The sequence below is a fragment of the Notothenia rossii genome, assembly GCF_949606895.1.
Source record: "Notothenia rossii genome assembly, chromosome: 4".
Taxonomy (NCBI): Eukaryota; Metazoa; Chordata; class Actinopteri; order Perciformes; family Nototheniidae; genus Notothenia; species Notothenia rossii.
Window position 1 is genome coordinate 89709327 of NC_136902.1, and position 17500 is coordinate 89726826.

The window sequence follows — 17500 nt, forward strand, 5'->3', positions numbered from 1 at the left end:
ACGGATGTGTCCTTGCTTTGATAAAACATGTGTATTCATATACCCCTTTTTAGAAGTGAAGATATAGTCATTCATTCTGGGCATGTCATTTTCGAGCATGAGGCCTGAAAAACAGCCTCGAGGCTCAACTTGTTAAACCAACATCCAACTTTGGCTTGTTTAAATACATACATTTTAATATCCCTTAAAACTGCCACAAATGTAGTCATTCTAGGAAGACATTTATGTTTTGAATGTGGACCCGTGCCCGTCTAACATCCTCTGCACGTGCCACGCTAGGGGGGTGTTTCTCAATACCTAGTGACCCGTTGATGGGCATCTCTTCGCTCCCTGCTGTAATTGCCTGTTGGTCGCAGTAATGGCTGTCTCTTCAACGTTTACTTTTCATTATGCAGATGTATTCATCACAGCCCATTTTGTTGACCTTATCAATCAGAGTTTAATTTCCTACAGAGCTCTTTTTAATTATAACTGTTTCTCTTTCCCCCCCCCCCCCAGGGGTCCCGTTCAGATTGTCGTATTCCCGGCCTGTTAGGAGGTGAAAGCCAGCGGCACAGTGATGGTGCTCGGTCAGAGATTAATCAGCTGTTATAGCGCCTCTGAGCCTCAAGTCAAATCCACGACTGTCAGCTTAATTGGCAGTGAAATGGCGGTGGCAGATAGTCCGTCTGACCGGCAGCGTCAGGAAAGGGCAGCCGAGCTTCAGCGCTGTCACACACACTGATTATATTAGCCTGTACCGATTTAATAACTGCGCCCCTCAGCCCCCCTGTAATTAAATTGATTTTAAGAAACACAAATAATCCTGGGGCCTCTAACTCCACTGATTTGTGAAAAGAGAGACAATTACAAGGGGGTTATTATAACAAGAATTCATTCGTTTAGTTGCTGTATTTACCAAAAACAAGGTGGGTGAAACAGCTGGAAGCAGAAAAAGGTGGAAACAAGGAATAAAATGAATGTTTAAAGCACATTAGTGGATATATTTGCTAAGGACAACTGCATACATGCACCACTACTTTTAGTTTTTATTAAGATATGGTGTATTTTAATACCTATTTTATCCATACTGTTATTTATTCATTTCTATTATTGTTATTATAATTATAATTATTGTTATTAATAAATGGACACACACTTCTGTATTAAAAGTTGTGCACTGAATGGATTAACAAGCCACTGTGTTGTTGATGAAACGGGAAGATAAAATGTAAAAGAATAATTTAATAAATAAATACAGAATTATAAATGTCCGTTTACAGACTTTTTGGTGACGTATGTTGAATAATAATATGTTGTCCAGTCTCCTCTGAAGCCAGTTAACATAATTCCCCCCGCTGCCGTTCCGCTGTGTGACACGGTGCCAAAGGTCATGGTATTTGAAGCCTGGCTCAGGTTAGAAAAAGCGAACAAAACAATCTCGTTTGAGCGTTTTTATCAGATTCTTAACATCTGAAACAGTAAATGTTGTCTTTGATTGCTGTTCAGTCCTGAAGATGTCAAAGCTCTTGCATCTCAGCTTGTCATGTTCAGACAAACAGCCTCGAGTTTTCACAAGACGTTGGCAATTCGACCTCCCTCCGTTCACAAAGCGAGGTTACTGCATGCCATTTACTGAGTGCTTTTAGTAGACATTGAAGGTGTTTGCTTTTAAAAATTGGGGTCACTTGGGGAGCAGCTGCTTTTTTTTTTCTTTACAATGTGTGCGTGTGTGTTTGCTGATTCTTTTTTTTAAGCACACATCCTATTACAGGCTGTCTGAAGGCTGGAGGCTGAGTCGTTGAGCTCCGCAGGGTTCAATCAAAATGCCAATCGTCCACAAGACTTTGCAAAGAGAGCAACCTCAGAGATTTGGTTCTCTCTGACTCTACTAGTGAAATAATGCAAACTAATTTGGCTGTGGGGGGTGTCATGTTTTGTGTTGATCAAATGATTATTTTTGTTTGATTCAAGTTGCAATAGAGGACTATGTAGCTTATCACATTCGCTCACTTAAAACCATCCCTTACACCCTCTCCCACCCCAATTATACTCTGTTAGCACATTTGAGTGGAGGTTCGTCCACATTAAGTGCTGTTAGGGACCAGCTAATGGGGACAGGAAGCTATTAAACCCTCCAACAGGAAGCTATCACACCCCCAACAGGACGTCTTTCAACCCTTCGACATGAAGTGATTAAACCCTCCAACAGGAAGTTTTTAACCATCAAACAGGAAGTTATTAAAACCCTCTAACAGGAAGTGATTAAACCCTCCAACAGGAAGTTTTTAACCATCAAACAGGAAGTTATTAAAACCCTCTAACAGGAAGCTATTAAAACCCTCTAACAGGAAGCTATTAAAACCATCAAACAGGAAGTTATTAAAACCCTCCAATAGGAAGTTATTAACCATCAAACAGGAAGTTATTCAACCCTCCAAGAAGAAATTATTAAAACCATCCAACAGGAAGTTATTCAACCTTCCTCCAAGAAGTTATCAAACCCCAAACAGGATGTTATTCAACCCTTCGACATGAAGTGATTAAACCGTCCAACAGGAAGTTATTAAAACCCTCCAACAGGAAGTTATTCAATCTTCCTCCAGGAAGTTATCAAACCCCAAACAGGAAGTTATTCAACCATCCAACAGGAAGTTATTAAAACCCTCCAACAGGAAGTTATTAACCATCAAACAGGAAGTTAATCAACCCTCCAACAGGAAGTTATTAACCATCAAACAGGAAGTTAATCAACCCTCCAACAGGAAGTTATTAACCCTCCAACAGGAAGTTATTAACCATCAAACAGGAAGTTATTCAACCCTCCAACAGGAAGCTATTAAAACCCTCCAACAGGAAGTTATTAAAACCCTCCAACAGGAAGTTATTAACCATCAAACAGGAAGTTATTCAACCCTCCAACAGGAAGTCATTAAAACCTTCCAACAGGAAGTTATTAAAACCCTCCAACAGGAAGTTATTCAACCCTCCAACAGGAAGTCATTAAAACCCTCCAACAGGAAGTTATTAAAACCCTCCAACAGGAAGTTATTAAAACCCTCCAACAGGAAGTTATTAACCATCAAACAGGAAGTTATTCAACCCTCCAACAGGAAGTCATTAAAACCCTCCAACAGGAAGTTATTAAAACCCTCCAACAGGAAGTTATTAACCATCCAACAGGAAGTTATTCAACCCTCCAACAGGAAGTTATTAAAACCCTCCAACAGGAAGTTATTAAAACCCTCCAACAGGAAGTTATTAAAACCCTCCAACAGGAAGTTATTAAACCCTCCAACAGGAAGTTATTAACCATCAAACAGGAAGTTATTCAACCCTCCAACAGGAAGCTATTAAAACCCTCCAACAGGAAGTTATTAAAACCCTCCAACAGGAAGTTATTAACCATCAAACAGGAAGTTATTCAACCCTCCAACAGGAATTCATTAAAACCCTCCAACAGGAAGTTATTAACCATCAAACAGGAAGTTATTCAACCCTCCAACAGGAAGTTATTGACCATCAAACAGGAAGTTAATCAACCCTCCAACAGGAAGTTATTAAAACCCTCCAACAGGAAGTTATTAACCATCAAACAGGAAGTTATTCAACCCTCCAACAGGAAGTTATTAACCATCAAACAGGAAGTTATTCAACCCTCCAACAGGAAGCTATTAAAACCCTCCAACAGGAAGTTATTAAAACCCTCCAACAGGAAGTTATTAACCATCAAACAGGAAGTTATTCAACCCTCCAACAGGAAGTCATTAAAACCCTCCAACAGGAAGTTATTAACCATCAAACAGGAAGTTATTCAACCCTCCAACAGGAAGTTATTAACCATCAAACAGGAAGTTAATCAACCCTCCAACAGGAAGTTATTAAAACCCTCCAACAGGAAGTTATTAAAACCCTCCAACAGGAAGTTATTAACCATCAAACAGGAAGTTAATCAACCCTCCAACAGGAAGTTATTAACCCTCCAACAGGAAGTTATTAAAACCCTCCAACAGGAAGTTATTAAAACCCTCCAACAGGAAGTTATTAACCATCAAACAGGAAGTTATTCAACCCTCCAACAGGAAGTCATTAAAACCTTCCAACAGGAAGTTATTAAAACCCTCCAACAGGAAGTTATTAAAACCCTCCAACAGGAAGTTATTAACCATCAAACAGGAAGTTATTCAACCCTCCAACAGGAAGTCATTAAAACCCTCCAACAGGAAGTTATTAAAACCCTCCAACAGGAAGTTATTCAACCCTCCAACAGGAAGTCATTAAAACCCTCCAACAGGAAGTTATTAAAACCCTCCAACAGGAAGTTATTAAAACCCTCCAACAGGAAGTTATTAACCATCAAACAGGAAGTTATTCAACCCTCCAACAGGAAGTCATTAAAACCCTCCAACAGGAAGTTATTAAAACCCTCCAACAGGAAGTTATTAACCATCCAACAGGAAGTTATTCAACCCTCCAACAGGAAGTTATTAAAACCCTCCAACAGGAAGTTATTAAAACCCTCCAACAGGAAGTTATTAAAACCCTCCAACAGGAAGTTATTAAACCCTCCAACAGGAAGTTATTAACCATCAAACAGGAAGTTATTCAACCCTCCAACAGGAAGCTATTAAAACCCTCCAACAGGAAGTTATTAAAACCCTCCAACAGGAAGTTATTAACCATCAAACAGGAAGTTATTCAACCCTCCAACAGGAATTCATTAAAACCCTCCAACAGGAAGTTATTAACCATCAAACAGGAAGTTATTCAACCCTCCAACAGGAAGTTATTGACCATCAAACAGGAAGTTAATCAACCCTCCAACAGGAAGTTATTAAAACCCTCCAACAGGAAGTTATTAACCATCAAACAGGAAGTTATTCAACCCTCCAACAGGAAGTTATTAACCATCAAACAGGAAGTTATTCAACCCTCCAACAGGAAGCTATTAAAACCCTCCAACAGGAAGTTATTAAAACCCTCCAACAGGAAGTTATTAACCATCAAACAGGAAGTTATTCAACCCTCCAACAGGAAGTCATTAAAACCCTCCAACAGGAAGTTATTAACCATCAAACAGGAAGTTATTCAACCCTCCAACAGGAAGTTATTAACCATCAAACAGGAAGTTAATCAACCCTCCAACAGGAAGTTATTAAAACCCTCCAACAGGAAGTTATTAAAACCCTCCAACAGGAAGTTATTAACCATCAAACAGGAAGTTAATCAACCCTCCAACAGGAAGTTATTAACCCTCCAACAGGAAGTTATTAAAACCCTCCAACAGGAAGTTATTCAACCTTCCTCCAGGAAGTTATCAAACCCCAAACAGGGAGTTATTCAACCCTCCAGCAGGAAGTCTGTCCTTCATGAAACACGCTGTGTACAAATAGTTCTGTGCAAACATTTAATCGTGAACTGCACAAACAAGACATTAAATGATGTCAAGCAACATTTTAACAACTTTAAGGTTACATTATATTTTAATTTCTTTACTGAGAATCATCAATACCTGTTTCTAGTCTTGAACACTTTTGTATCTTTACAGGGACTGTAACCACAGGAAACTACAGCTGATGTACATCAAGTATTTTTTATTCACTTTCCTCAGAGAGATGTTGATTATATACCATTGCTACGACTAATAAGGACAGTTCCTGTTTCGGCCAGAGAAAGGCGAGCTTGTTCCTGGAGCTTACGGCTGTATTCACACCGTCCACCTTAACAAAAGAAGGAGCCTCATCCAGCTGAGATCGAGACTTCTGACCCTTTCATGGAGGGTCAACGTTAAGGTCAGTTTATAAATTGTGCCTTGGTGTCCAGGCATTAGCACTGGCAGCCATCGGTCTCATCACAAATGCAATGTTTCCTCTGGGAATCTGTGCAACTGATGGTGTGGCATGTTCATTCCTCCACCCCCTTACCTCCCCCTCCACCTTTCTTTAACCTCTGGTAACCTGCATTATTTGAAAGAAGTGTATCCATCCATTCTCCGTTCATGACATCTCAAACTGTCAATACATGGACCCCAATCCTAGTAAGACAGCCTGGTATGTCTCACCGGTGATCTGATGAGCTGCAGATTTGTAGGGTTGGTTGTGGGAGGGTTGGGTTGAAATGTAGGTGGCACCCCGATCAAGACACTTCAGCGATTAATGGAGGTGGACGCTCCTTTAATGGACTCATCAGTCCTTGTAAAAAACCATTCGATCCCACACACACACAAGGCTTTGAGACACCATTAACCCTCAGATAGGCCTGGATGACTGACGGAGAGATGCACTCCATCTTCTGTGGCGCAGGTCAGCAGCGTGGGATCATCAGACACAAGTGTGATGTTCTGTTGTCTGCCACTTTCGCTATATGTGTTGTGTATCTTATAGGAAAGACTCTGTTTTAACTGCTGTGTCATTGATGTAGCTTTGTGCTATAAGAATGACCCATTTTGGAACATTTTGGCAGGTTATGTGATTTGAAGGGAAATTATCAAATGATCATGATTATAAATGTTATCAGGGTTATTTTCTACAAATTGAGGGTATTGAGTTCAGAAGATTTGGTTTAGCAGGTATAGCAGTCTGACGAAAACACACCATTTTCATTACTTCTTGATTTTTTTTTACATGCATGTTTACTTTATTAAGAAAAAAACAAACAATGACTCTTTCATTGGGGGTTGTGCCATGTGATCTAGCTGCGTATTTGTGAACATTCATTAAATATTACATTACATGTTAGACGCTTTTATGCAAAGCGACGTACATACTCAATACTGTGGGCAATCCCCACAGGAGCAATTTGGTTTGAAGTGTGACCCCCACGACATGCTGACTGCAGTGGGGTTTGAACCTGTGACCCCCTGATCCCAACACCAACACACTAGCCCACTGCACCACACACCTCCTATATGCTATCTATATTGTTAGGAATTGAGATAAAGACAATATTTGTGAAGGATTGCCAGTATTTCTCTTTCCTTTTTAATTAGATTTTTAAACCCAAATCATGTTCAGGGTCAATTGTACCCAAAGATTACCAAAGGGTCAACGCAAAAGGTTAATGCAATACTTTATCACTGGAGTACACTTTAATATTCATAAGGCTGTGTAGCTCAAGATGATCTTCACTTTAATTAAAGTGCTTTATACATTTGCAGTAACAAATGACCCTTTAGTACTGATGTCAAGTCAATATTGTGATATTCTGTTCTCGCTTTGTGTGTGTCCTATAGAGAAAGCATCCATTTTAACTCCTGTATCATTCTGTTGCGGCCCATTGTCTTACCTGCGTCTTAAAAAAAAAAAAAAAATTGGCAGCACGGATAACATTTAGGTCACTGCTCGGTAGTCACGGTGAGCGACACACACACGGCAACACGAAGGATTTAAAGGTCAATATGGCTCCTGAGCTGTGAGAGGATTTGATATACATTTTAGGACACGTCTCTTTTGTTCTCCAGACTGCTCATTAGCTGTCACGCAGTGTGCTCCACTCTTGTTATATCCTGTATTACACATTTACTGGGGTCGTGCACTTGTCCCAAGCTGGAGGAGAGTGTTTTTCCCTTTCTATGCTTCTCTAATGCCCTTCATTTCCTGCTGAAAATGTATGATTGTTGCTGTATAATTCCAGAGCATGAGTTGATACCAGTGTGCTAATTAGTCATTACATGCATCACGCTTGGCAGAACACAGGTTTGTCTCAGAGACAGGCAGGTATGACCCACGTCTCCCTTTGCATTTTCTGCACAGCAGCGCCAGCAAGCTATTCATTCCCAAAATGACATAGTTTGGCATTTAAAGTTGAAATCCAGAGTTATTTTACCCCTCACGGATGTCACAAACTCATGCATATTTATCACATCCTGATATACTAATGTGTCCCCATCTCTCTGCCCGTGTGAACGATCTCCTCTGACTGCTTCAGCTGTGAGCCAGGCTTTCTGCGCTGACGCTCATGAATATGCATCGATGTAATGTTAGCATGTTTTCTCCAGCTCTCATAGCTTCTTCAGTCCTCAAAAACAGAAATACACAACTTGTGCTAAAGTCAATCAATGTTGGACCTTCATTTTGTAGCTTTACATTAGGCGCTTTCACACCGCAGTACTTTTCCCACAAAGGTTCGCGTTCACACCGGAATAAATCCCTGGGGGTGGATTAATCAAATGAAGCCGCTGACGTCACTTCTTCTTCTTCTGCTTTGGGTTTACTGGCAGGCCGCAAACAACTTCACGGCGTATACTGCCACCCGGAGTCCCCGGCCGGAAGTCCCCGGAGTTGGGGAAGGCTTCAGTAGAAGCTGCTTGGACTCCCAGCAGCTTCTACTGAAGCCTTCAGAGTAAATCGCCAGAACGCCGACACCTCCTCATCTCCACCCAGGGGCGTCAGCTGACCCAATACTATACAGGGGCACAACAGGGGCACAGAAAAAAAAAATGTTTTGCAGTTATTTCTTTGAAAAAAGCATGGGCACAGATAATTAATGCAAGCACGCGAGCAAACATTTTTTTGCACTTATTTATTATAATAAAGTGTCATAAATAAATAGTACAATCAGATTGTTATTTTCTGCATCATTAAATATCTAGCCTACCTGAACCAAACTGAATTGAATTGGCCTACTTGTGAACTTAACTGTATACAGTATCTCTAAATCACTAACTGATGAAGGCAAAAGAGGCACAATGAATCTTCATGAAATATCTGTCAGCAAACATGGACTTGAAAACTGAAAACTGAAAGAGAACCCCCCATCCTATGATGGTGTGATGGTGACTATCCTATGAGGTGTGTACATGGTCAGAGAGATGGGAGAGGTCTATGTTCATTTTTTTAAAAGTAAACTGTAACGTCTCGGTTTCAGTTTTGCAAAGCTATCAATCAATTGACAGTGGCTTAACTTGGAGAGTGCTCCTCTCTCAACAGACATGATGGCAAGATGGTGGAGTCTGTCTTGCCCCATTGTGCTTCTTAACCACGTGTGGAGGCGTCTCAGCACGCTGAATGTACGTTCACAAGTGCAGCTGGACACTGGAATGGTCAGAGATATCTGAATGACCTGTGTCAATGTTGGGAACATGACATGATCCAGCAAACTGAAAAGACATTGCATGTCAGTGATTGGAAGGCTTTCCTGCTTTCTGGCCAGATAGTTTTTAGCCACCAGCACTTCCTCTTGCTTTAGATCCACATTATAATGATCTGCCAGACCTCTGAGGTCCTCCTCACAGAGAAAGTTGCTAGATCCTGGATTACAGGCCTGAACACCTTTTAGAACTGTGCTGTTGAGAGATGAAAAACGCTGCTCCATCTCAGCAACCATCCTGTCAAGGCAAGGTAGATACACTGCGGTTCTCAACTTCTCGGCATTCCCTAGGTCACTCGCTGCCCCACAACTAGACTCGACTACATACTCCTCCATGCGTCTCTGCTTCTGCCTTTGTCTTGGTACAGCACATGACTCAGGGATTTGGTGTGTTTCGCACAAGGCCTTTGCGCGGTCATAAACCTCAGCTGCTTTGTCATCAGTGCGCATTTCTTGTAGAGTGGCGCACACAGCGCATTTGAACTCCTCAGCTTTTGCCAGGTCCACAGTTTCACTTTGTAGGTATTTGTGTAGACTTTCTGTCACAGATAAAAAAGTCTTGAACATCATCAATAGATAAACTGTGGAGAACCTTGCAAGGTTGGCATGCAGACCCAAAGCCGTAGGGTTGCTGATATTGGACAGGCACGTGAGAACTGCTGGGAAATTCTCTATCATAGCGTTGATAGACCTCAGCTGGCAAGACCATCGGGTCTTGGACAGCTGTACAAGCTCAGAAGCTTGTAAGCCAAGCTGTTTCTGAGTCTCCTTAAACTTGTCATGGTTCACAAGGGAGCCAGAAAAGAATGTATAGACATTCTGCAGGAGGTCAAATAACTTCCTGGTCTCTGGTATGGCCAGACATGTGGAACAGAGCACTAAATTCAATTGATGTGCATAGCAGTGCACATAAATGGCCATGGGATGGTTCTCTCGGAACTTTGCTTGGACCCCTCCAACAGCCCCACTCATGACTGAGGCGCCATCATAAGCCTGTGCAACCACCTTCACATGGTCTATGCCATTCAACCTTAGCTGTTGTTCAATGGCAGTTGTAATGGACTCCGCGTCAAAACCCTTCAAATCTACCATAGCTAGTAAATGTTCTTGCACACTCCCCCCATCAACATGTCGGACACACACAGCTAGCTGCTCAGTGCTGCCATCTCTTGCTTCGTCAGCCATCACTGAAAACATTCCAGCCTCCTTAATGTCTTTACTGATAGCTTTTGTTATCTCCTGGGCACAGCACTGAATTACTTCATTTTGTGATGAAGGTGACAAGTATGTAGTGTGTGATGGTGCTGAATATGTCTGAAGGAAAGGGTCGAACTCTTTCAAGAGGTTCATGCATTCCAGAAAGTTCCCCTGGTTGTCGCTGGACATGCCCTCATCATGGCCACGGAATGGGATATTTTGTTTTCCCAAAAACTTGGTAACAGCTACAACCCGGCTGAGGTACTCCCGTCTCTCTTTTATTTCATGCTCACTGGCAGAATCCAAATGGTCGACAACACTGCCATGAGCCTCACTGGCTTTATAACTACACCAAGACTGCATGCTTGCCTTATGTGCTGGTGATTTCTCATGCTCTCTATAGACATCCAGAGCTTTTTTCCAATTTTGAAAGCCAGTGTTTACAAAGGTGTCATTCTTCAAATGTTTCCCAAATATTCTACAGGGAAAACAAAACGCTGCATCTTTAGCCTTGGAATATTCCAGCCATGTAAAGCTTTCAAACCAGTTGGCGTTAAATGATCGATTCTTTGCACCAAAGTTGTGCTGGGGATATTTTGACAACTTAACTTGGTTTGGGCCAGACTCCTTTCCCCCAAGATCACTTGTATGTCCCTCAAGATTGTGGACACTGCTTTTTTCTCTTGCCCCCAGTCTAATGTTCTCTGCCACTGTGGCAACTGTTTTCTCAGTCTCATCTCTGGGGTGTGATCTCTCCGGCCTGTCTGTCTCTTGTTGTCCTTCCTTCTCTCTCTGCCTTTCCCCTGCCTCAACCAGCTCAATCTCTTCTGCCCTCTGACTCTCCTGTCTGGTGCAACGTACAAAAAAATCATATGCTCAATAGTTACCTCAGATAACCATTAAAAGTTCAAATAACATTCATCACATCTATAAGTAGGGACATTTACAGTAGCTAACTACATTGTCAGCTGAGTCTCACTCTCACCTGTCAGTGTCATCTCTCAGTGTCATCCCTTCCTGTGTCCCTTCAATCTCCTCCTCTCCTCCTCTGCACTCTGCTGCACTGAGTCTTGAAACAACATGAACATATTACAGTCTAATGTCTGCATTTTCATTATCTACATTTTTACATATGCAGATGTAAGGTTACTTGTGTATAACCTGTTTGCAGTTATTCCTAATTAATATTAAATGAATAGCCATATCACCTCTGCTCGTGCTCATCAACATCCCTCTCTCCTTCACCTCCTCCGACACTCTGCTGCTCCTCTTTGTCTGGACAGATATGTAACTGTTAGGCTAGTGACCAGTGGTGAACTCAACTTGTGGGTTGTTACCTAAAAGTGGTTTGGGTTGCCTTGTTACCTAGCTTACCTCTCTCATTTCTCCTTGCTGCTTTATCCCTGCTCCGAGCGAATAACTTTCTGATGTCCATTTACAAGATACTAAATACTAAAATACAGAATACTATCAAATCAATCAAATCGTGAAGTGATAAATAATGGGAAACCAACGCCGGAGCTAAAAGGTATGTTTCAAAAGACGGTTAGGATAACTCCATCGACTACTCACGTTCAAAGCCACATTTCTTTGAAAATGTTTCACCTCAATAATAGATTTCGTGATTTAAGATACTTGGGTTTATATATTTCTAAATCTGACACTGAAACTATCAGTGCCTCACCAGCCACGAACCTCAGCGCATGTCACTGCTATTCACATCTCCATCCATTTAGCCTAGTCTATTATGTTTTATAAATGATTAAAAAGTGCTATTTATACAAATCACATAACATTTAACAGTGTAGCCTATACGATTAGCTTCCAGGCAAACTCATTAAAAATATATAGCCTACTCCTGTGTGACCTTCACTTCTAAAACTAAGATTATGTTCATCGTAAAATTACGTTGCTTACCAGATTGACCGCAAGCTTTATTTCATGGTATCCTGAACTACCAAGGCAAAACACGCATCAACACTACGGGTTATCAGAAGGGACAAAAAACATTCGAATAAACAAATGAAAGCAGCGTGTGCTGAATAGGACTAGTCTTATGCTGTGCAAGAGAGGTTTACAGTAGCAAAATTGAGTTCGCATTGACGGCCACAATGCTTGTAAAAGACGCTCCGTGCAAAGGGGTTATAAAGTTACCAGACACACGGGCAGGCAAGTGCATAGAGTTACTAGTCCGATAGGAAAGTTACTAGACCCGGGCGTGCGGGCGTGTCGCCATTTCGAACCCTGAATAAATTCATAAATTAATTAAAAAATCAGTGACCCAGGCATACCGGGGCACCTCAGATCTACAGGGGGGCACGTGCCCCCGTGAAAAGGGTCTCGCGACGCCGATGTCTCCACCGCTCCCATGTTTTATTTTGTGTTGCCATAAATTAGTCTCTCTCCGTTGGTCCGCAGGGCTAATGCTAATGCTAATAATGCAAATGCAAGGATAATAAAATGGTGAGTTTTACGGGGTGTGGTTTGCAATCCACCCAGCCAATCAGAAATAGGAACCTTTTTCTCCCACGAAAGTCCCTGCTCTCCAGCAGGGGCGGAAAAGGGGGTAAAAAGGTTCTGATGAACTCATTTTAGTTCCGAATTGTTTTGGTGTGAACGCGACATTTCGGAACTATATCGGAACTAAAGTGGGAAAAGTACTGCGGTGTGAAAGCGCCTCTTTATTTTAGTATAGTTAAAGTGTGTTCTGTTGTTATACTGACTGCTAAAGTTGTTGTTTAGTTTTCTGAGGGAAAAAACCAGAAGACGTAGAGGGGACTGAACATATCATTCTTAATGGATGGAAATATACTTTTATCATCCTGCAGTTACATTATATAACATATTTGTTTACAGTATATGCTTTAGCCCCACCATTGCACAACACAAATAGGTTCAAGGCTTTTATTGGTCATACGAACAAAGTGTTGTTTTGGCAATGAACACCTTAGGCCACAGTCTCCTCCAACAGTGCAACACAATAAAACAGATAAACAGACACATATAATGCAAGTAAACAGTAAATAAAAAAAATAAAAAATTAAAAAAATTGAAATATTGAAATAGTGCATTAAGAGTCTGAATACAAGTTGTTGGAAATAGGGGAAGTTTTATTGACAAAATCAACGTATTTATTGAAGTAAGTGTCCCGCATTTATTTTTAACCATAAAACCCAGAGTTCTCTATTCTTTCATTAACAGCCTTCCTCCATTACCTCGCCATGTCATTTTATTCTGCTGCAACCCAAACATTTCCGAAATTGGGATCAATAAAGAACTATCCTATCCTATCTTATCCGAACAGAAAACAGGAAGTGCATTTCAGTTCGACTTCACAGCACTTCTTGAGAAAATGTGAAAGCTGCAAGTGTTTTTGTGTACTCAAATTATAGAATATAATGTCTGGTAACATTATTCTGTCTTGGTTGTTTGGAAAGTAAACATTGAAGCACTGCCAAGTAGCTTTTACCGACATTCAGTGAATAATTGAGGTGGTCTGAAATGGTTTCTTGATTAGCACTTCAAAAGAGTCCACTTTACTTTTGCTGAATGGAAGGTAATTGTTGCATATGCGTTTCTTTCCCCATTATAAACCACATGATGCGTGTTCTTTTTAACGCATAGTTTTTCAGAGGAAAACAAATGACTGCCTTGCTTTGTGTCACTTTCAGTCCGGCAACTTGACAGTGAACATAAAGTGTCATGTTTAAGAAACTTATTGTGAAAGTTTATTCTTTATGTTAGTTGTGTCATGTCCCTCTGTCCTGTGCTTTATGTTTATTCCTATAAGTAATTCTCCCTCATTTCAGGCCTCCACGCTCCCCGCTCCTATCTGTCTCCTGTGCATACTTGCCAACCTTTAGACCTCAGAAATCGGGAGCATTTCAAAATGCTAAATTGGGGGGGGGGGGGGGGGCTAGGGGGAGGGGGGGGGGGGTGCTAGTGGATCGCCGGAGCTGTTAGATTAACATTAACATGCTTATTGTAGTTGTAAATTCACTGCCTTGCGGCCTGTAGGACCGTCCTGGAAAGGAGTGAGCAGAGAGTAGAGTAGTTGTCGATTCTCGTTCTGTTTTCTGTCACTATCTGCCTCACCCTCTCGGACTTTGAGTTGCGCGCGCTACTAAAGAGACGTGTTACCATGGAAACCAAACAATGGTGTTGCTGTCTTAAAGTCTGAGTGGAAACAGTCGTGTGTAAATCTGATTTTGTCAGAAATAGGGAGAAATGCGGGAGAAATATGACCCCTGGAGGAAACCGGGAGAGGGCAATGAAATCGGGAGTCTCCCGCGAAAATCGGGAGGGTTGACAAGTATGCTCCTGTGTCCGTGATTGTTTCCACCTGTTTCCCCTTACCCTGTGTATGTATTGTCCATTGCCAGTTCGTTTCCTCATTTAGGATACACGTACAAGCCTACTCCACGGACATATTACGTTCCTCTAAGCTCATGATCATAGTCCTTGTTTTTCCTCGAAAGAGTGTTATTGTTTTTCCCTGTTTTGTTACTGTGACAACACCAGTAAAGTGTTTATTTTGAACCCTACCTGAGTCATAGTTGAGTCGTGCATTTGAGTTCATGCCTCAGAGTTCACCCCTGGACATAAAGCAGAACAAATATAATTTCCGGCTTTCTTTCTGGCGCAGCTAAGCAGCACTAAGAAGGACTTCAGGGTTCCAGTTGTTCTCCTTGTTTTTCTTTTTAGGATGGTAAACAAATAGCAAGTGGGTCGGCACGGTGCCACGTACAGCCCAGGGGGCCGTTACTCAATTATGGTCCTTAATCAGGCCCCTCAGTTGGTGAACTTTGTTTTGACTTGGCCTTGGATTCTGTTTTCTGCTGGCAGCTCAGTGGTGGTCATTGATCAAGCATGGCGCCGAGCTAGCAGGGAATGTTTGGAGGAAGAAAAAGGAACAATAGGGAGAGGAGAAGATGTTGTTTGGGGGGGATTAGCTGAATGAGAATGTGTCGCAGAAACCGACGCTACTGGAGGCGTTATGTTTGTTTCTGCGGTGTATTTGGATGCGTATATCAAACTTAAATATCAATCTTTGGATAGTTTCTCAGGTGAAATTAAATTAGATTATATGTGTACTTGTTTAATTTTTTATTAACGTGTGGTAATTGTTGCCTTTTGTGACTGTCCCTTAACTTTGTACATTTCCCCATTGTGGGACGAATAAAGCACTTCCACTATCACCTGGTTAAATAAAGCATATATTTCACTTCTGATTCTGATTAGATGATCCCACATTTGGAAATTGTTTTGTCGTAGCAGCATGTTAGAAAGGCATTGTACAAATGGAATAATAGAATACAAAATAAATCCCATAAATAGTGAATTTACTGTATAAACCTTTATATAAATAATCCACAATATAAAACACAAGTTAGCCCAATCTAGTACTTAAAATAAATAACATATAAACATGGGTAACTAAATATATTATACAGAAGTAAACAAAGGAGTCAAATTGAGCCGTTTCAGGCAGGGGGGGCGGGGAGACTGTGGGAGAGAAACTTCCTCTGGAGGGAACACAGGGATGTGTGCCTTAGCACAGTGTTTTCCAAAGTGGGGGCCCCAACCCCCCGGGGGGCCGCCAGGGGGGTCACGCAAAGTTTGAGGGAAACAGGATTATTTATTTTTTTTAAAGTTTAATTTTCAAAAACATTTTTAGATGTTATTAATAACTACATATCTATCAATCTATGTCATTTGATGCCAATCTTTTAATATTTTTTGTTTTTGAATCACACGACTGCCCTTCAAGCCAATCAGAATCGAGCTGCCGCTATTGAGAGTGAAACTGAGTATCTGCTCAGCTTTTGGAGCAAGTGAATATTTTGCTCTGCAGCTGGATGAAAGCACAGATGTAGCAAATGTCGCAGAATTGCTTGCATACATCAGATTTATATCAGAAGACAACTTTGTTGAGGAAATATTATTTTGCAAAGCACTGGAAGAGACATTTTCCAAGTTTTAGATGAGTACATCATCTCAACTGGACTTGACTGGTCTCGTTGTGTGGGTGTGTGTTCAGATGGGGCAGTGGGGCTATGACTGGCAAAAAAAGCGGATTGACAGCTTTGATCAGGTGGAAGGCCCCACATGTAGTGGCAATGCACTGCATGCTCCATCGCAAGGAACTTGTACACATCATTTAAAAAGAACAATTGCAACAGGGGGGTCCCCGCCAGAGGATAATGCGACAGTATATGGGGGTCCTTGGCATGGCAAAGTTTGGGAACCCCTGCCTTAGCAGACCATGTACATGCACACAAACCTTAACACACTACAGGACAGGGGAAACCCCCCCAAAACTCACAATTCCATTGAGCATTTCCCTGACTTCTCACACTGTCCTTTCTGTCTCCACAGTGAACAAACACAAGCCGTGGATTGAGACATCGTACCACGGCGTGATCACTGAGAACACTGCCGTGGTTCTGCTGGATCCTCCGCTGGTCGCCCTGGACAAAGACGCTCCCGTCCCCTACGCAGGTACGGCACATTTCAAAATGACTGTCAACTGGAGAATGATCATAGCTCAGGGGGGGAGGCGGGCTCACTCCGACCGAATAGAGGCAGTGAACGATGACGCAGGTGCTAATCCGCACAGGGAAGCATAGCTGCAGGGTGCACTTAGACTAAGGATATAAGGCTTTAAGGGGTTTACATTGGCTTCATGTACTGTAACTGCTGCATCTCAGATTCTTTCTCTTATAGGGTTAACCCTGCTCTTCGCTGCAACCATTTAATCCAATCAATCCCAGTGAGTGTGCATCACCTACAGGACTCATATTCATTTAAAGTGGCCTAAATAAGTCCCTCGGCGGGTGAGGACACTGCGAAAATAAGAGTTAAACGGGATTAGATTTTTCCCACTTTGTGGCCATTCCAGCTCTTGTAAAGGGTGCCAGCTCTGGAGGGAGGACGTTAGCTGCAGGCTGTTGGCGGGAACACTCGAAATATCTCCCGCCAGGATGCTAATGTGGCCAAGGCCTTAGCATGGGGCTGCTGCGCTGTGGCCCACTCACCAAGGCCCTCGAGCTGGATGGATGGATGAAGTGTTTGTGTGCAAGCCTGCATGTGTGAATGCTTACTCAGTCAATTTGCCATTGTTTGCTACTGTGTGTGCGTGTGTGGCATGGCCTGAGGGGACTCGCTGTAATGGCCACCCTACAGGGAGAAAGAGAGACAATGATGAGACAGTAGGGAGGGTAACTGGCTGACCAGC

General features: G+C 42.0%; 1 protein-coding gene across 1 annotated transcript in view; it reads left to right on the plus strand.

Annotated features, from left to right (window-relative positions):
• Window positions 1–17500, plus strand: part of LOC307034963 (calsyntenin-2-like) — a 347358-nt gene that overhangs the window by 97752 nt on the left and 232106 nt on the right. The window contains 1 exon segment of the mRNA XM_079673887.1: window positions 16642–16764. Coding sequence (XP_079530013.1) covers window positions 16642–16764 — 123 coding nt within the window.